The following is a 21,630-nucleotide window of genomic DNA, read 5'->3' on the forward strand; positions in this document are numbered from 1 at the left end:
TAAACCCTGAAAAAATAATTTTGAATGTAAATGAGGGGTAATTTTTTCTCTAAATGATATTTTTCATATATACTGTTTCACAAAATATACAAAATTAAGAAACTGGAGCAAATGTTATTTACTATCAAATTTAAAATGGTGGTTCTCACTTTTATGTATTCTTTGAGATTAGAATGATTTAAAGACATTAAGAGTTATTTCCCTTTTTAAAGTTAAACAGTTTCTTTACAAATTTCACCATTTTCAATCTGATTTTTAATATATGTGTAATATTACTCATGTCCTTTATCTGAGCGGTTAATTTTATAATAATTGATGTTCAAGCGGATAAATTTGTTAATTTACATTAGTATAATCTATAAAATTCTGTGGATCTTGTTTGCTTTCTTGCATCTTATCCTTAACAATTGAGCAATTCCATCTTTTAAAAAAGCGATGACAGGTGAATTTATATATATATATATATATATATATATATATATATATATATATATATATATATATATATATGACTTGGTTATTGTTATATAAACATGCTCACATCCCGCTGCTATAAATAGCCACTTGTTTCAATCATACAACAGATATCATCAGGCAGCGACTTGACTATTCAAAAGTTCAATGAACTTTTTGAATAGTCAAGTTGCTGCCTGATGATATCTGTTGTTTGATTGAAACAAGTGGCTATTTGTAGCAGCGGGATGTGAGCATGTTTATATAACAATAAACAAGTATTATCAGCTCTTTTTATTGAGCACTATCTAACAACCTCGTTGAATTCATCAGTCCATTACTTTTGAATATAAAAAACCCGAGTATATATATATATATATATATATATATATATATATATATATATATATATGAGTGTGGCTCAGATACTAAGGAATGAGTTGTATGTTTTGGGTTTATAATAATCGATAGAGAATTATGTCTATAATAATAAATATGTAATCTGCATGAATTAAAATATCATATCTTATGATCAGGCAATGCAGGATGGCCTGTTATTAGTTATTTAAAAGAAGTTATTCTTGTTATATGAACAATTCATTTTGCATGAATAGCACTATATCACTCTACTGTTTGATTCCTGATTCTGCTAAAACCTGTTTCTACACGTTTTTCTTAGATTTATATTATGCTATTATGAGAGGGAATGGATCGAGTTAGAACCATTTACATCCAATCATCTACTTTATATAATTTTATTTGTTTTAAAAATAAAATTTCAGCAGAGATCCAGAATAGAGGCTACTTCATTTAAATTATGAAATTACTAAGACAAAATACCCTGTTGCACCATCAAAACTGTGGTACATGTCTTAGTTGGTGGCTGATGAAGACAGAGTATAGAACCTGCAATCACATGTTGTATGAGGAAATAAAACAAGTATGAAAGCATTATTTAGACTAATAGCTGCAATCTTGGAAATTTTTTGCTTAATTCATCTGATTTTTATTTTACAGTTTTTTTTACATTTTATTCCTTTTTAGTCTCATATTAATTACTGAACACATTAATGCCTACTGACATTTTTTAGAAGCAGAAGAATAATTAACCATATATCAGCAACATCTGTATTTTTCAGAGATATCTATAGCTAGTCATAAAGATTAGAGTGTCTTAAATGCTATACCTATTGTTTATCAAAAGTAGTGTTTCTTGGCAACACTGATGTCTCAGATTTCAGTATCCAATGTGAAAATCTAAAGCGAAAAGAAACAATCAGTTTTATGTATTATCCAATCATAATCTTTTTGGTAAACAATCCTTATTACATTTAGTATAAATCACTGGTAAACAACCCGCATTACATTTAGTATAAATGAATGCTCAAACTATCCTATTGTTGTAGAGAGCCAAAATGGGTGGAGGTGCCAATCAACAATAAAATTAGGTGGACAAAGACAAAGACATATGACAGACACTGATGATCATTTAAAAATGGTAGGTATTTTATTTACTGAGAATCGAAATGGTAAATTATTGACAATGGAAATCGTGTATTCAAAATCAGCTGGAATTAGACAGGATCAGTCACTAGAAACCGGTAGCTGCACGTCAGTAGGCACTGGATACTGGTAGTCAGATATCGGTGGACACTGGAATAGATAGCTGGATAACAGTGAGCACTGAAAACTGCAGGTTGTGCTGTAAACTGCACAAGGCTAGAGGCTGGAAGCTCCAGGAGGCACTGGAGACTGCAGGAGCTGCTGGAAACTGCAAGTTTGATGGTTGTAGAGGGAGGTCAGAAGGCAGGCAGTAGTAAAGAGTAAAGTTTACATACATTAAGCACATATGCATGGGGCAGCTTCAAGTATTATCGGTCACATGTCTGTTTCTGTCGATAAGCATAGCCATTGTTTGTTTTTTTTTTTAAGCAGAAGTGGTGATCTGACACATACTGTGAAAAGACCCTCTCCCTGGATAATTCATCATTATCAATTACCAACAAAACAATGTGGTGGACAGTTGTATCAAAGTTTTGTGCAGACATGTGGACACACTGTGATACTATAAAATGATGCAAATCTTTAAAAGTAATTTTTGTATTGAATTGTATTTTTATTTACAACAGAATTTTGGTAATAAATAAAAATAAATTCGGCACTAATTGGTTAAGAAGGAAAAAATCTTGACAATTAGGATCAGATTGAAGATTTCTTGAATAAATTGATGAGTTCTTTGAATGAAAAATTATTTAGAATTCTTCTCATGCATAGTGAAATAAATTTAATCTAACACAAAATATTCTTTCACGCCTCTATTGTACAAATTGCAAGCCCCACTTTGGCTTTTTTGGTAGGAGAAGAATGTATATTTTTTTGATACGGCACTTTCTCTTTTCTTCTTTCGGTGAAGGAGAAAATTCTTCTAGATTGAGGCAATTTTTATTTTTTTCCTAACTCAGGCTATCTCTTTCAAGGAAGTTGCATTTTTCCCGCATTAAAAACTGACCTTGTGTCTAATTCTGCTCTTGTGACAAGGAAAGTAATTAGAAATTGCAGGCCTCATAAGTTATATATCAATTATGAATTACTTAAGTTTTGAGATGGTTTGTAGCACAGTGTCACATTGAGTTTATCCTATGCAAACATTTATTCTTTTAATTAATATAATTAATATTTCAATCACTTAGTGATGCTTTGTTCAGTTGGCATCATTATGTACATGCGTTGTTCCTTCAAGAATTGAGGTTAACTTCCATCGCTTTGTTTTTATAAAGATAAGTCCCCTCTCCATTAGAGCTACGGTATAACTGGAAATGTTTTCTCAATCATTAAATTATTTCTCTCTGATAGGTTCATAAGAGTAGTGGTTGATGGGCAGAAATCAGAGGCCCTCAGTATTAATGCTGGAGTCCCTCAGGGGTCCATCCTTGGCCCAACTCTCTTCCAGATCTACATCAATGATCTCCCAAAACACATACTTAAATCATTCGTTGACATCTATGCTGATGACACGACCATCTATGGCAACACATCAAAGGCCATAAATGACGAAGTTCTCTCTGATTCTCTCTCCTCTGATCTTGAGCGCGTGGTACAGTTGGGGAAGAGGTGGCTAGTTACTTTTAATGCTTCTAAAACCAAGCTCCTATCTTTACATCATCAACACTCTGATCCCCATCTGGCATCAATTGAAATGGATCGCTCTCGTCTAGGGGAAGCTCCATGTTTTGATAAGCTTCTGGGCTTGACCTTTACTCCTGATCTGAAATGGAACACGTACATCAAGTCAGTTGCCAAGGTCACTGGAAAAATAGTAGGATCCTTCTACCACTCCAGAAGATATCTCACTGCTGATGGACAGGAGCTGCTAAAAACAGCCTATCCTGCCTTGACAGAGTATAAAATAGGCTTCATGGCTTAGTGGGGGATGCCCTTTTCTCTTCCCTGCAACCTCTCTCCCACAGGAGAGACGTTCCGAGCCTGTCTTTGTTTTATTGTTATTTCCATGGCAAGTGCTCGTCTGAGCTCCAATCTCTGGTCCCCCCTTGCCAATCTTTCATGATAAACACCCATCTAGCTGAAACCACTGTCAAAAGTTTTCCCCACTCTTTATCTGTGCCAAAACCAAAACGTAGATTCCATGAACAAAGCTTTCTTAGAAGTGCACGCCTGTGAAACTCTGTTTCGTTTGCCTGTTTCCCACCTGACTACAACCTGGATGTCTCCAAGTTCAACATAAACAAATTCCTGATGAACCGCCCCCTTAAGTAAGTCACTTTATCAAATCTTTAATACTAACGTACTGTACATGCAATAACCCTTATCCATAAGTGGCTTCCGGGCCTTGATAAGTGGTGACTACCTTGTAAAAACAAAAGAAAAGGGGGGGGGGGTAAATTTGCTAAAGTTTTGAGTCTAAACAATTTTGTATCATGTGACTGGTTTAAATCCTATCAGAAGTAGATTAATTTCGAGTTGGGGGAAGTAGTGGGGCTGCATTCTCTCTGAACTCCTCACCCCACCCCTCCATGTAAAAACAGAAAGATAAATATTTATAAAAAGAAGATAATTTCCATAGAGAATCATTCCCATCAAATATTATGTTCCTTGGTTGAATAGCAATAAAAATGACAGACAGATGTATATGGTTGCTATTCTTCAGGGAGAGGAGGGTAATAAGGTATTGATAAGATGGTTTGATTTTGGGGGGGGGTCAGTTGTTGTTTACGCTGGACAAAACATATTTGGTGATAATTCTGTATGGGATTGTCACACTGAACTTTTAGTTCTTAATTATTAAACATAAGGCGTTTGTACCAAAAATATATGTTGTTTAGTATCCTAGATATAGAGAGAATAGAGGTAATTACAGGCAGGAATTTAGGAAGTACATTTCATGCACCTTGTCTGATTCACTTCTAATTTATCTTGTCTTGATTTCTTCTCAAACATTGTTTTAAAAATTCCTAGCATGTTTTATTATCACATAGTTCTTGTCACTTCCATTTGGATTACTTATTGGCTTATTTCTGATCTTTGATTATTTGGTAGGGGTGGAGTTAACCGCATCATATTGTGGCACCGACAGGTTCCAGGATGGGGTTTCAAAACTATCAGAATCGATATATCTCTCATATTAGTATACATCATAATATATTTTTTTAAATTTATTTTTAAATAATTTCATCTTGAAAAAGATAAAATCATCTTACAGCAGTTAATATCATTCACTGCAACATAAACTTGTTTAAATTCCATCTTCTATTTGGTGTAAAATATGCATACCAACAAAGGCGTAACTGCATTATAGAGCAACAAAGAACATGTTAAAAAATAAGTAAAACATGATTGTGTAAAGATGATAAAATTATCTTCAAAGTCATTTCTTTTAAGGAGAATGGGATATTTGGGCTAGGACTGCGCTTCTTCTAAAAAGGTGTCAGTCACCAAATCTTGTTACTGGTCTTGGAAGATCACTCATGTCCAAGAATGACCATCTTTCTTCCTTTATTTGATTGCTGGATTAAACAAACCTCACATGTTTAGGCTCTGTCTCTGCAGAAAAACTCATCATCAGGTTTTGCTTGAGCTTTGCACAACTTTATTACAACTATGTACATTTGCTTGTGTTTGAGACTAATGTATTAATTAGATGTACAATCTACCTTGCACATCTTGCTTACGTTTTCACTATAGTTTGTTAAGGCAAACTATTAATAAATATATATTGTGTTAACCAGGCTTCTATATTGTCTTTTGTTATTGACAGATGTAATACTATCCAAGCAATGCACAAAATGCTTTTTGCCATCCATGTGTTTGGAAAATCTGGATTCTCTAACCACATGTTGCTTATTTTGATGAAATAAAGAAACTTAATATTCACATTCTTCAGTAGAAAAGTAACTTATTAAAAGTATCAGTAGATGCTAGCCGTCCCATTATTTAAGATTTGGTAGATAACTCTGGTTGCTACTAGAACATCCAATGCTTTTTTTGGTACCTTGTACAATTAAGGTCAGATATCTTTATTGCATGAAATTTGTTTTCAAAAAGACAAACTGTATGATGCTCTATTGATGCTGGCCCCCAATCAGTCCTCAATTATTTTAGCGTAAGGACAAAGCAATGATCAATTCTGATACCATGTTGGCAAGGTTGAATGTACCAAAGTTTGATGAACTGATGATCAGTTTGGTCATGTTAAGATGAGCAACTCTTGAATAATAAAATACAGAGGCCTTGTGATACAAGAAAATTGGGTGACTCAATAAAATTTGGATGCAAATCACTAATAATGGTATTAGAGGAATTTGAATGGAATCAATCCTCAAGACAGGCAAACTTAGAGACTGAGATTGCAAACTGTCAGAAAACGTCAGATCTCTAACCAAAAAAATAAGATGATAAAATCATGATGGATGGTGATGGTGTTGATGATGTTGATGAATTTGAACTCTGGTAAAAATATTTTATCAACTGATGCAATTTAAATAAACTTTGATGTCGACATAAAATCACCAAAAGATAAGAATCTGGAGAAGTTCTCGGGTGAAACCTGTACAGAATTCTCTGGATAATACTTCAAGCATAATAATAAATAGCAGATGACTCAATACTGAAAATCCTGATGGACACCAACCTTTATCTCACACTGATCATTAAAGGAGCTATTGACTTTGCTTAGATTATATTTGCATAGATTAAACAAGATGCACAATCTACTTGGCAACACAAAGTCTTCTCATTATCCATCAAAGCATGTCTCAAGGAACACGGTTGACTGCCATTTCCAAGTTGACAAAAACAAAGAATAACTTCTTGTTCCTGCAGAGATATTTTTCCTGCAACTGCCTCGGAATGAAAGTGGCATCCGTTGTGCCATATCAAGGCATAAAGTCAAACTGCAAGACATTAATTGCAATACTCCCATGAATTAACTTCTCTTTCACTCTCTCCACTGCCTTCATAATTTGTTCAAGTAGTTTCAGTTCACAAGAATTTCCCCTTTCCACTGCATCACTCTTTCCTCCATAAAAAAAGAAAAACTGTGTCAGATGGGATACTGCAATGTTTGATCAGTATATTCGCAAGATCAGCTATGAAACTAGCACTAGCCATTTTATCAAACGACTCCACTATCAATAATGAATAGATGAATCAGCATCGTCACTTGGCTGCTAAATACATCTGGATTTTCACTTTTCATTTGCTTAACAATCCTAAATATATCATTATTGCCAGAAAAGATGTCAGCAAATCTCAACATCTCCGCTTCCTGCTTGGCAATGTAAACAATTCATCCTTACTGCCATCCCGTTTCTAAATCTCCCCAAATCTCTATTCCTCTGACAACAGAGCTCACAGCTTTCTCCCTCTTCAGATGACGTCTTCCGCTCATACCACAAACTTTCTGTCACATCAAGTATTGCACTTTGAACGTTATCCCCCTTGTATTGCGATACGAGTTCTATTCTTTTGTCATAAGTTTTTAGAGTGATTCCCCTTTGCTTATTGTTGCTGGTTATGAATGAGTGTTTAATAATAATAATAATAATAATAAAACCCTATATAATATGGCAAATCAGAAAATATTTCAATAATTTACTGAAATAGAATACAAGTGAGTAGACCTTTGATGCCAAAGGAATGTGTGTACAATTATTTCTTGAAATGCATGCCAGCATGTAAAACGGCATTAAATTGATGATGATGATGATGATGATGAAAAAAATAGGTATTTATCTTAAAAGCCCTTTATGTCCGTACTTTGAATTTCCGTTTTTCCTCTGGTGCATTTAGATTTTCCCCTTTGTAAAATGTTTTCAAGAGTTCTACAGCCTCTTCAGCCATTACACCAGAGACAAAATTGAGTTTAGGCTCTTTTGAGGGGATCTCATTCGTAGCGACATTCATCACAGACCCACAACCCCCAAAACGTTCATTACTGCAGCCATAAACAACAAGAGACACATGAAGATTTCGCAATGCGGCAGCACACATAATACAGGGTTCAACTGTGACTACAACTGTGATGTCCGCAAAAACCTGCTCTGGGTTTTTGTTGTTCAATTTACACCAAGCAAAAACTTTTTCAATAGCGACCATCTCCGCATGTTGGGTGGCATTTTTGGTCTCGTTTACCATGTTTCTTCCTCGAGCTAGTTCACGGTTTTCATAAATGAAGAGGCAAGCTACAGGGACTTCACCTGCTTTGAGGGCTTCGACAGCTAACTCCATTGCTTGGGCCATCCATTTTGTGTTTTTTGTATCCATGCTAAAAGAAAAAAATATCTAAATGAATAAAAGCAATTTAAAAAAAATTATCAACACAGATTATTGTTATTTAAATCAATACAACAAAATATCTTGAAATATTGCATATATAGTATCGACAAACGATCCAAAGACAATCATTTTAATGTCTAATTAGCATACTTATTTTTTAAATAGTTCATAATAAATTCATGTTTGATTTTATAAATTTGTAATTTTGATGCGTAATAATGTCTATATGTAATAATTTTGCCGATATTAATAGTAATTAAAATGGTTTAATAAATATGAATAACTTACTAAAAACCTTTTCTCTAACATTGATCCCAAGCATTCATATTGATAGACAAAAGTGAGAAGAGAAAAAGGGAAGGAGTGGGTGGCTGGCTTACTCATTCTCTCTCTCTCTCTCCCCCCTTCCATTTCCCCAGTTAGAACCTAGTATTTTTTCAAGCAAATTGATTTCTTTTTTTTTTTAATTTCATTAGTTTATTTAAAAGATAAATAAATTTCTAACAACATTACCAATGTACATATGTGAATAAATACCAAAGTTTTAACAAAATAGTGCAGCTGGGTGCAGGCCTCTTTATTTGAGTGCTCCTGCAGAGTTAGGGAGCAACAATTTCCCCCACAGGAGAATTACGCTCAAGAGGTGGCCTATCGTCATCGTCGTCAGATGGTTTACCATTTTTGTTGTCATTGGTGGTTTTTGATCTACAAGTGTTGGAGGCATCATATATCAATACCGACCTTGGCCCAGTCAGTTGTTCACTTTCCTCTGACAAGAAACTGGTGGTATTGAGTGGTCTGCAAGCTCCTGAACAAGGGCGCATTTTTTTTTTTATATAGACGTCATAGGTATATATGGTGTTGAATGGTGCTGTGGATGTTGAAACATTGCTTTTGGCATGACATACTAGTAAGCCATCTCTGGTATGGAACATTGTTTCCTAGCCATTTTTCCTTTCTCTTCCCTTCCTTGATTCTGTCATCGAATAGGATAGACAAAGGCATTGTTGCTTGTGTAAGTCATGTTTTGTATTATGCCACAATTGAATACTTTTATCGTAAACTTAATAAAAATATACTCATCCCAGGACGTGTAAATTGACTCCCCAAAACAGAACAGTTTTACACCACTTTTATATTCATTTAGGAAATGAAAATCAAGATATAATGCTGCTAAAACTCATATCTAGAATCCTTATTTTAATTTTGATGAAAATCCATTAAATATTTAATCCATTTCAATCTAGAAAATGTCTAAAAATTTCTATAAAACTTACATACATCCTCAAAATAGTTGTCAAAGGCTCTGTTTACTGTGATTGTAGTGGATTACTAAATTAAATCCTAGGTTGTCTGCTCCATGGAACAGCAATGTGAATAGAGTAAGTGGCTTTTCACCTGTTGAGCCATTTTTTTAATTTGAAGAATAACACATTGCAAATCATAATAATAATTCTTATTTTGTTTTTACAATTTATAGAAACATACAAATACGCCTAAGAAATAACAGGTACTATTTATGTAAAAACAAGCTGGATTTGTTCTTGACTGAAGAATAAAAGAAAAGATACTGTTGGGTGTTGTTTTCAACCCATCCTGGACGGCTTCTATGTTGTTACAATGTAGTTACATGGGTATATTATTATATTATAATTATATACAGCATAATCGCATTGACACACTGGTTCTCGTCAGATCACCAAAGTTAAGCAACATCAAGCCTGGTTATGACTATTGATATGGGTGACCATTTGGGAATTTTAGGCGCTGTATTAGTTCTCTGCTTATTTCAGCATTTGTTTCCAGTCGCCTTGTACAGACACTTCATTTGCCACTAGTATTTAACAATAACGACTCAGGAAAAGTGTGGTTGGAGATTGCACATCTGCCACAAAAATTTCATGCGCAGGCACCCCTTCGTGGGTATCCATAGTCTGTTAAAGACTGAAGGAGCCCCTACATGGGTAACCATTTGGTAATACTAAGTACTGCATATAAAATATAGTACTAGCATAGTAATATTTGAATGTGATGTGGTGAAAAGAAAATTCTGTTTTGTAGGTAGACTAAGTAAAAAGGAATTTTCCACTAGACGTTAAAGTTAGAAAATTAAGCTAATGTGTTCAGGAAATTAGGTCATAGCAGAAAATTAATGTGACAAAAAAGCGATATAGATGCAGCCTTTTGCGTATTGAACATGAAATTGAATGAAAATATTTTTGAGCTCTTTCATTTACAGCTATGAAGAAAAGACAGCTGCAACAAAAACAGAGAAAAATATCAACGTCGCTGTGACAGTTGCATGTGCCAAGTTTGAATCCAGTTTGTTCTACAGAAACACTTTCACTTGGGGATGTTGGCAAACATTCCATAAATACCCAATATTTTTCTAGAAAGAATTCTTACTAGAAGGATAGTGAGGAAACAAATGCCAACAATAATCATCTGGTTCATACATAAATGTATGATGTTCACCAACAATTTACCACTACTGCTATGAGTCATCAATGTGACAAGACTTCAGCTGTTTACATGATGAGCCATCATCTGGATAATTTACTGGAGATGGCGAGAATTGATCAACTGTCAAGCTACATATTTACATGGTTCAGTTATATTGCATAATTTTTGAGATGAGGATAGATTTGTATGAAAATAGTAGTCTGTATGATAAACAAGGTTCATTCAATTCCTTTATTACTTATAACATGTTAACTAGACTACATCTGTTTAGATGACAAGCTGCTGCCAGATAACTTGCTGGAGACAAAGAATTGGTTGAATATATTGTTATACTAATAGCCTTGCAAGTCAAGGACCGATACCAATTGCAAATACAATGATTATAACAGACAATCCTGGACTGTTCATCGTGATTTGCACTGGTTAGTGTTAGAAAGCAAATGCAAACGTTTAAAAGTATTAGCTCACGATCGGACAAAATTTTAATCATTAGCTTCTTTCAATCCATCACAAGTGCAAAAATATTCCTCTCCAAATTCTGTGTTTAATATAAAAACCCAATCACCAGTATTTTCTTTCTCCAGTTGCTTCCCATACTTGGTACCCATAAGAATATCTCCTTCAAAAAAAAAAAGAAAAGAAAAGAAAGCAGTTTCAACTGCTAGGCTAAGGCTAGTGGTACATACAACAGAAACATGTACAAACTCATGTACAAACAAGCTCATACAGACTAAAAAAAAGCAAGCAAATATACACACTCTATACAATGCCTACTGAACTTACACTATTATATGTATGTTTACATTGTGGCCACAGAATAAACATGTCTACTCATTACAAAGGCTAAATTCTACTTCTCTTCACTTGAAATGTTTCTGAGACACTCTAAACACACAATTATTACTAGGGCTAGGACAACAGCAAATTTTTTGTTTTGACTCGAGTGTGAATCTGTTGATATCTTATATGGTTTTATATACAGTGATGTGGTTCTCAGTTGATTAACTGTGTCTAAGTGTGTTGGATATATACTCAAGAGTCAAAACAATAAAAAGAATATGCTGTTGTCATAGCCCTATTCATTACCAATTCTTTATTTTTGACTGTTCTAACAAGTTGTCAATAAAAATTGATATATTCTTATGCATGGATAGACTTTGTCAATCTTTCTTTTGATTTTACCTTTTCCTATACAAGTTCAGAAAACAACTGTTGAATTTCGTTCTGGACAGTTTCCATGTTACAATGTACCAAACCATTTTGGTATGCCGGATGCTGTATGTAAAATGCAATACCAAAAAACCTTACAAGTCAAAGACAGTTACCAATCTGCTAATGCAACAGACATAGCACTCTTGAACCATTTGTTGTAACTCTACCGGTGATGATCAAATTCAGAAATTAATTTTCACTGGTCATTTATAGTTCTGCACATCAGATGTTTGTTGAGTGCATTGATAATTGTTGACTCATCAGTATCAGATTAAACAATCATGAAGCGTTGATGTTTGGACATTTATTTTTCCTGATATTTATTAATGACCTGCCAAATGAAATTGTGTCTGAGATGGATATATATACTGATGACACCACGCTCTATACCTAACATGTGCGAAAAATGAATGTGCACATATTCAAGGCAATCTTAGAAAATGACCTCGAGTCTATAGTGGAAGGAGAGCATAAATGGATGGTATCATTCAATGCTAAGACAAAGTTTCTTTCCTTTAACAATTACAAAAAATCTTTCCATTCACAAATTGCTATGGATAACAACACTCTAGCTGAGATTTCATTATTCGCTCTTAACATTCATGGGTAACATGAATTGGAACAAATATGCAGAAGACACTGCAAAAAAGGTGGGTTCCCTCTAAATATGAGTTAGTGCATTAATCACTAGTCTCTCGCTGTTGGACAGAGTTCAGAAAAGATTTTCCAATCAAATAGGTCTTACACTATCAAACAAATTCCAACCACAGTGCCATCACCACAATGTTGCATTCCTGTGCTTGTTTTACAAGTACTTTAATAATATATGCTCTGACGAACTTATAGCCTGGTGTTCCTTCATCATAAATACTTTGATTAATCTGACAAGCAGCCAAATCCCACACCTTCACTGCAGAGGTCCCTAGATGCTATAGAGCCTTCTACTCTGACAGTTTCTTCTTTTGAACCGTTGGACTCTGGAGTTTTCTCTCTGTATCCTGCTGCCCTGACTGTACCAACATGCAGAAATGTAAGTGTAATGTGAACAGATATCTTTCTGCTCAACTCCCTACTTAGAGTGTTTCTGTAGGCAGGACTCCTAATTCACACTAATCCCATTGTTTCAATGACAATTTGTCTTGTTTGGGGTAAATATAAATAAAGAATATATATAGGATATAAGGATGTAGTGAAAACAAATCAATAAAGTGCTCGATCGTGAATGTGAGAGCTTAATACGAATTATTTAAAAACTACACATTACATATTCCCGAGACGTATGAATGGTTTAATTATGATGGGTCAGTCCTTTTTGGCTGGATTATGCCAACATAAATCTTCAGCATCCATCGGAACGAAAGAAAATACAAGAAAAATATACACAAGGCAAAGAGGTAACGGCAATAGTAAAGAGATGACAAACACAGAAGAACCGTGAAAGATGATAGAAATCGTGTTTTATTTATTAAGAAAAATGGTAAATCATATGGCAATGGGGATTGTGAACAGTGATGGGATTCAGCCGGTTCGCACCTGTTCATGCGAACCAGTGCTTAAAATATTATGAGTTCGGCGAACCAGTTGTTTAAATTAGGTAAACCCCTATTCAGACCTGTATTAATTAGAATATTAGCAAAATAATTATTAATAAATTTATACTTAGGATAGTTGGATATTTAAAAAATTCTATAACTACATTATAGTAGATTCTTTATTCTTATTAACATAACAGTTCATATAATATTAATAGATATATATATATACATACACGATCTGTTTTCTTAGAACCTGTTCTTAAAAAATTTGAATCCCACCACTGATTGTGAATCAGGATTGTTTGAAGCAAGGACAGACGTCTTGCAGGGTTGAAATTCGTACGTCACTGAGGTTGGTCTGGATTGTGTAGATGGGATCTGATATAGGAAACTGGCATCTGGATATCAGTGGGCACTAGATCTGGTAGCTGGAAGCTACTAGAGTGAGCTGCAGAAGTGAGCCGGAGCTGGAAGTGCAGGAGAAAAATGAAGCCAGAAGTGAGATAGTGCTAGGAGTGCATGAGCGAGATGGAGTAAGAGGAGTCACGGGAAGCTGCAAGTTTTGAAAGGCCATGCAGTAAACAGAGTGAAGTGTGTATCGCATTCAGGTAGTTTATAAGTCATCCTTAAAAGGACAGTTTGAATTGCATTAATAGTTTGGTAGTTAATTCTGAAATGGACTTTTTGAACTACTACTGCTGAGTCACTCGGCTTGACAAGAGGGACTCAAGTTCAGAAGGTTCCTTGCTTTCAAGTCATTCAGCTTTTTAGTGAAAAAAAATAATGCTCAAAAAAAGCATTCCGATTACAGAAATTGGCTAGATAAACAAACAAATCAATTAATAATTAATTTTAGGTAATTCTTTTTATTTTGCAATAAATTTTGAAATACGTTAAGCATTAAAAAAAAATGTTAATGACCGTTTTGGTAGCAGTATCAGAATTTTTGTAGGAATTTTTGACACCCCTAACACGAAACTGCGAATACAATATAAAAATCTCGTAATTTCTCTGTTAAAAGTGGGTTATTTATTTTCTTTATGGATTATACTTCCAAAATAAACTATTACAGTTGTTTTAAAAGTAATAAAAATATTTTTATTTTTTTTTTAAAACAGTAATGAATTTTCCGAACTCAATATTTTTAAATTTTTAAACTCAATATTTTTAAATTTTTAAATTTTAAAAATCTATCAAAATTTTTCTATTGATTCTATTTTTACGATATTTTCAGGGTCAATGTGAAATTTTATGTTCTTTCCAATAAACCGAATATAATATTTTAGACAAACGTTTTTTTTAAATTCACGCCCCCCCCATTTTCACGCCCCCCCATTTTCACGCCCCCCCCCATTTTGAAATGTCTATTAAAAAGTAAATAATTAATTTATGTTTAATAGGTTTATATATCACAAATTGAAGAGAAAAGGTCAATAAATAATATATTCAAATTTAAAACAAAAAAAAAAATCAGTTTTTTAGAAATTTACCTGTAAAGTCCGAAGTTTAAAACCTTATTTTATAAGAACACATTTTTTCTTTTTGTCTTTTTTTTTTTTTTTTTAATGAAACCTTGGTCCTTGCTCCTTTAATTGAAAAAAAAATTAGGGCTTGAATTACATTTTTCGAGGAGTTATAAGCTTAGAAAGATAGGGGGTCGAATAATTTACGCCTCTCATTTTGAAATGTCTATTAAAAAGTAAATAATTAATTTATGTTTAATAGGTTTATATATCACAAATTGAAGAGAAAAGGTCAATAAATAATATATTCAAATTTAAAACAAAAAAAAAAATCAGTTTTTTAGAAATTTACCTGTAAAGTCCGAAGTTTAAAACCTTTTTAAAAAAAAAAAAAACACATTGTTTTGTTTTGTTTTTTTTTTAAATAAAACCTTGGTCCTTACTCCTTTAATTGAAAAAAAAAATTAGGGCTTGAATTACATTTTTCGAGGAGTTATAAGCTTGGAAAGATGGGGTGGAATTATTCACTATTTTCACGAAATTTCTGACACTGCTACCGTTTTGGTAGAAAAAAAAGTCCACCGATATCAGCCCGCTGCTACGAATTCGGAATAGGGGAATGTGAGTGAAAAAAAGGCGAAAGTACTTTAAGGAGACATCTCCTACAGAAGAACAATATGCTCAAATCATTTGTCTAATAAATTATGTACGTTTTAAGCGTCCTAAATTCTCTTTTCATGTTTATTTTCTTAGTAAAATCTAGTTATTCCCCCCTGTATTAGCGGTCTCTTTGGTACACGTGCCAGCAACGAAAATTAGAATATCATTTATTTTTTTTTTTATGTCAAGGTATTAATCTACAATTCCTCTCCCGATACACACATAAAATTATTACAGATCAATTCATGGAAGTAAAATGTATTTTGTTAATAAAAATCATTAAAAAAAAAATAGAAACTAAGTTTGTATTTAAAATTTAATTATTAAATACGAAACGACGCACCATCGAGATGTGATTGTTGTTCATAAAAAAAAACAACAAAAAAAAAAACGTGTCGTCAAAACTCATAACAATATTGCAAAGTAAGTGAAAAAGTTAAAAGATATTAACTTTTTAAAAAGTTGATAATAGAACAATTTTTGTAAGATTTCTAAGTTTATTTAAATTCATAGAAAAATTTAACTTTGAGATTTAGGGTTTTTACAGTTTTGGGTTGACGACGAAAACTTGATTTTTCTTAAATTAATGATTAAAATAACTATAAGAAAAACAAAACAAGGGAAATAAAATAAAACAAAAATAGAAGAAAAACAGTTCCTTTTTAATATTTGGTTGATGCAAATACTTTTTTTCTACTACTACTAGATAAAAAAATGAGGTACATCTGGAAAATGTCGATCTCAAATTATGATTTGGGAATTTTTCAGATTTATTTTGTTTTTGTACAGATTTTAGTTATCGTTACGATTACTATTTCCACATCACTTCCGGTTGGCCCATCCCCATGTTAAGAATGTTACCAAAAGTTTTTTTCGGTCAGTGTGCACTTGCACTGGTTGTCCAACATCCAAAGGGTGTTTATTCCGAAAGCCGTTCTTAACATGCGCGTGTTTATTCCGAAAGGGATTTTCAACCTCCCCGTAATCAAAGGTTGGGTGGTCCCCCCCCCACTCCCAGTGCACTTTCACTGTTTTTTCGGACGATTATCACAAATTACAGACTTAACTATCAGCATAAAAAAATTTGAAAAAAAAATTAATGACATTTAGAACAGGATTTACTTTCTCGTTATAACGTTCTAATCACGTGACACGTCGGTAAAGAAATGGACAGTAAGTCAAGTAGCAATGAATGAAATAACGAAAAAGTGAACCCCCTTCTGAAAAGTTATTAATTTATTTTTTATTTTTTTCAAATTTTTTTCTGCTATTATGATACTTAAGTTTGTAATCTATGATAATCGTCGAAAAAAAAAAAAAAAAAAAGAAGTTAAGTAAAGGTGTAAAACACGCATTTTGGGAGGTGAACAAACAACATTCTCATACAGATCCACCGGGAATAGCAATCATAAAGATTTTCTTTTTTTCATAAACGGGTTTTAAAATTGAATTCATTTCTGGTGTGAAGTAATGTCATGTCAATAATATAAATAAATAAAATTCGGTAGGATATATATCCTTTGACTTTTTCGTTTACTTACAATAAACGTATAAAAGTTTTAACTGGAACTTCCTGGCTTTGTCAATGTTGAATCAAAAATGCATTCATTCATCACATTTCAGAAAAGAATCATTCGCGAATTCGGCCTTCCGAATTCTGAAAATTAAATTATTTGTAGAAGACAATCCTAGACGTAGGTACACATGTCCAAGGGCAGATAACCAGTCACGTTGGAGTTCTTTCTCTTAAGTTTTACAACCTTACGTGATATATATTGGCGTATAAGTGTACACAAGTGGTTCCACTAGTGGCGTGGAAGTGATATATGTATGTGAACTGTCATTCAAATTGGTGCTTGTGCAAATTAGTGATTTATTTAAAGCAATGCATTTCAGGTGCAAACACAAGTACTTATTTATGTGTCATGTCGAAATTAGAATATATTACGAAAGATCTAAATTTATCAAATTTTATCGTATGTTTTAATGTGAAAGAATTGTGAGACCAATTTTATATTTAAAAAATGGCTTATCATCCCTGATTTTATTAAGGGTCCGCCAGTTTTTAACACAAAATGTCATAACGTAATTGTGGATCATTTTTCGAAACTTTTGGAATTTATACTAATTTTGACATGACACGTAAGTACATAATGTTTTCACCTGAAGTATGTTGGTTTAAAACATCACTATTCTTCACAAATACCTTCAAATAATATGGATAGGGATGTAATTCAATCAGAGGGTGAAAAAATATAGTGATTTTGAAACTTCAGCAGTGATAAATTAATTTTTGGAGGTTCTCCACAATACAGAGACAATGGGTATTGGATAGTCCTTTATTACTTTGACATAGTGTATCCTTTTTACGGAGAGAAAATGATGCTTCTACTTGCATGTGCATGACATACACGGAGCATTCATTTTAAAAAAACAAAAAAGCAAATCTTAAAAATGCGCTGTTTATTCCAGTATGTGAGAGGTGTTTGTCCTGTGGGATCTGTTTTCCAGAAATAGTAACAACAGAGAAAGGATCTTTGTAAGATATTCGATTTTTATTGGCTGAAATACTTAATACTGATTGGTCAATTTCACCAAAGTATTCAATGCTGATTGGTAGCTGATACCGAATTTCAAGCAATTGAAAAGAGTTAACTATGGGAGCTGAACATCTATTCAAATTAAGCAAGAACCCAACAACTGCAACCATTGAAAAGGCAATGAGAAACTAAACTTGCCACATGAACCTTTCTCAGTCATAACATTACCACACAGATTTCTCAGGTCTCTTAAACTTTGGTGAAGATTTTTATTTATCACTATAATTGTGTGATATATGCGTAGAGAGATTTTTAATTTTTATTACATTTTTTATTATTACATTTTCACCCCAAACAAGGCACATTGCCACTTTGGTGTAGGGGGCTACTATCAGGGGCAACAACTACTGGGGTACTATGTAGGGATTTGGGCAGCAAGATGTTTGGGAATCATTGACTTCAAATCTGATTTTTATCTGTTAACAGATGATAGAATTTCAATTCCAAACTTTCTGAGAAGTGCAATATCAGTTTTAAGCGATGCTGAGAAGTGAAACAAATCTTGATCATGATTTTCTCATACCTGAAGCTATTCTTTATCTCCACAAATCTACTATCTGACATTGTATGGAGTATTGTCATATTTGGATTGGTGAATCTCTGTCCATTTTAAGGTTCTTGATAAGGTTCAAAAGTGTATTTTGGTTGGATTTCATCCTTTCTTCTCTCTCTCTCTCTCTCTCTCTCTCTCTCTCTCTCTCTCTCATAGGTGTAATGTTAGTCTCAGTTTTTTCTATAAATATTATGGTATCTGTTCTTTAGAATTGTCTGATTTTCTGCATTCTTTGTTCTAGCTCCTTTCACTCATTAGTCTAGTAGTTTTCACAAATTCTCTGATTTGGTACCTTGATATAATGCAACTTCCTATTCTAGAAATGTAGGCTCGTGGAACTTATTACTGACTGTTTTCCTCCTATCTATAGCTACGGTATTTTCAAGACTAAAATTATTAGGCATCTCATGTTTTTGCAATAATCGTCATTTATTCTTTATAGTTCCTTACATTGAATGGTTTTATGCTTTGTCTGGAGCAATTTTCATTAAAAAAACAAAAACAAAACGATATCCTGTCTTTGCAATAATCATTAAGATAAAATTAAACAAGAGTTTTGTTTCTTTGATATCGACCGTCTTACATATTATTATTTTTTTTTTTTTAATATGGAAAGAAAAACGTCTATTTTTTTTATTAAATATTTTTGTTCATTTTGTCTCCAGATTTTATCTTTGAATAAAATGCTGCCAACAAATATTCATGAGAAATTACTCGAAAATAAGACAAAAGATATAACTATCGTAAGAGGAGACTACAATTATTATCATTACTGCTGTGACGGCGTTGATGATAGGGTAAGTGTTTTTAATTGTTTTGATTAATATGTGTTCAGTTTAATGTTCATTTTATATCCTAACATGTGTTAGGCGACTTTTAAAAATTGACTTCCAAATTAACCAATTAACCTAGTCCTGGCCAGGTTTTATTTATCTTGAGGTGTCCTGTCACCAGCTGTCTGTCAGACAGCTTCATTTGAAATTCCTTAAAAAAGCACCAAACAAATGCACAAGATGAAAAGTTCACACCTGTATTAGACATGATAGTTTGTCATCTGGTTGGCTGGTGACAGTTGTTATTTTTGCTATAAAAATTTTCAATGGTTAAACAGGTTAACCTACTCATAGATAACTGGTTGATGTTAAATTTGAGCAGTAACTTTTTAGACATAAAAACATTGAAAGGTTTCACACAAGCATAAATCATTTGGAGAAGTAAAATTGGCGACAGCATCTATATAGAGAGATATTTTTTGTTAAAGTTGAAGAGAAAAATACAATTTCAATTCTAGGTAAGGAAATATTTGACTTCTAGAAAGATTGACTTCAGAAATCGATGGTCACTCATAACTCAGTGACGGAAATTATCTTTTGTACGCAAGTTAAGAGGTGGCAAAGTGATTCTGAATTTGTTGGAAAGTGCTGTTAATTAAAAAATGAAATGAATTGACTGTATTCTCTTCTGTTGAGTTATTAATCATGATCATTGTAGGAAAACTCTTCTCAGAGTGATACGTTTTCCAGAATTCATAGAAAATTATATGATGTAGGAGTTGTTTTGCTAATTATCCCTCATTCTAAGCCATTACCTTCTAATGGGAATTTCCACTTTTCTACTTGATCTAACATAATGTGGAAGTTTCCCTTTTTTTAACTATACTTAAACACACCGATTTCTCAATCTTGCTACAAAACATGATTTACTATGAATTTTAGTTTTGTTTAGTTTAAAAAGGGTTTTCTGTTTCTTGTCGAACAAAATTTTGTTTGACAGTCTCAGGAAATCACTTTTCTTTTTTCTGTTTTTTAGGGCTGGGGTTGTGGATATCGAACTCTGCAGACTGTATGTTCTTGGATCCAACATCAGAATTCAGGACGAGTTGTGCCTAGCCTCCGAGAGATTCAAGAAGCTTTGGTCGCAATGGGAGACAAACCCGAATCATTTGTTGGTTCAAAAGAATGGATAGGAAGCCTAGAAGTGGCAATGTGCCTGGATTATTTTTATGATGTGAGATTCTGTTTTGGCTTTTCAAAATGCTACTTTTGAGAAATAAACGATACATGAATTTTTATCTTTTCTAATGTGAGCAGTTGTTTTCACTCATTTTTATATTATTTAAATATTTCCAACTGGTTTCTTCATCTTTGTTGTTGGCATCTTCACAATATTTTTAGTCGCGTGCAAGCGACTCTATAAGTCACTCCATCGGTCCGTCTGTCAGTCTGTCTGTAACACTTTTGTGCTTGGCCTTTTTGGTTAAGATCAAAGGTCTGTTGTTAATAGATGCTGTTCTTAGCTTTTTAAGCTTTTCTTGGCCTTCAAGATCAAAGTGTAGTATCTGTTATTACTACATGCTGTTTGTAACTTTGTGATATAAAATGGGGGATCACTTTTCGGTATTAATTTAATGTAAAATGATCACCCACTTTACAACCAGTCAATCTCAAAGCCGTTTAAGTCATTCTCCAGATCATTCAAGTTGTTTTTGAAGGATTCCAGTTATTTTTTAAGCATTCAAGTCATTCTTAAGGTCATTCAATTCATCCTTAAGTTCATTAAAGTCATTCTAAGTCATTTACTTTTTATTTATTTAAGTCATTCCAGCCCATTTTTCGGCCATTTTAGTTTATTTTTAAGAATTTCATGTCAATCCTACATTCACGCATTCATTCATTACACGAAAGCACGCGACTAATGGCTATCGGCTCTGTTCCCTTTGTATTCTCCAAATCTTTCTTTAGGTTTCTGTTCTTGTATCAATTAACTAAATGGTACAAGGTGACCTGCCTCCCCTCCACAAATAAAAATGTTACCCATGGAACTGGTAATAAAATTCAAAATACTTTCTGCAATACAATCATATTTGGTACAAATATCTGATTTGTTCACCAAATGTCAAT

General features: G+C 33.2%; 2 protein-coding genes across 13 annotated transcripts in view; one reads left to right on the forward strand and one right to left on the reverse strand.

Annotated features, from left to right (window-relative positions):
- The window catches only part of LOC145248026 (ufm1-specific protease 1-like), a 48,705-nt gene that overhangs the window by 20,578 nt on the left and 6,497 nt on the right, over positions 1–21,630 (forward strand). For 8 of the 11 annotated variants that reach the window (XM_080109739.1, XM_080109740.1, XM_080109737.1 and 5 more), the window contains exons 2-3: positions 19,396–19,527; positions 20,540–20,737. In XM_080109739.1, coding sequence (XP_079965865.1) covers positions 19,414–19,527; positions 20,540–20,737 — 312 coding nt within the window. In that variant the 5' untranslated portion in view covers positions 19,396–19,413. Of the gene's footprint in view, positions 1–15,851; positions 16,001–16,950; positions 17,082–17,337; positions 17,406–19,395; positions 19,528–20,539; positions 20,738–21,630 lie in introns of those variants that run through there. The other 3 variants (XM_080109738.1, XM_080109744.1, XM_080109747.1) reach the window with 3 other exon arrangements.
- On the reverse strand, positions 1,938–17,284 carry LOC145248028 (tRNA-specific adenosine-34 deaminase catalytic subunit ADAT2-like). 2 transcript variants are annotated; one of them, XM_080109748.1, is made up of 3 exons: positions 17,119–17,277; positions 11,273–11,326; positions 1,938–8,233 (listed from the first exon to the last, which is right to left on the reverse strand). In XM_080109748.1, exon 3 carries the CDS (start codon positions 8,230–8,232, stop codon positions 7,714–7,716), a length of 519 nt encoding a protein of 172 aa, XP_079965874.1. In that variant the 5' UTR covers position 8,233; positions 11,273–11,326; positions 17,119–17,277; the 3' UTR covers positions 1,938–7,713. The 2 variants fall into 2 exon arrangements, with proteins under 2 accessions (XP_079965874.1, XP_079965875.1); XM_080109749.1 differs by lacking the exon at positions 11,273–11,326 and having other exon boundaries at positions 17,119–17,284.

This window comes from Euprymna scolopes, chromosome 26 (assembly GCF_053919585.1).
Source record: "Euprymna scolopes isolate OS-2025 chromosome 26, ASM5391958v1, whole genome shotgun sequence".
In the NCBI taxonomy this organism is placed as follows: Eukaryota; Metazoa; Mollusca; class Cephalopoda; order Sepiida; family Sepiolidae; genus Euprymna; species Euprymna scolopes.

Excerpts from the sequence above, each read along its gene's own strand:
- LOC145248028 (XM_080109749.1), bottom strand. The coding sequence starts at position 8,232 with ATGGATACAAAAAACACAAAATGGATGGCCCAAGCAATGGAGTTAGCT.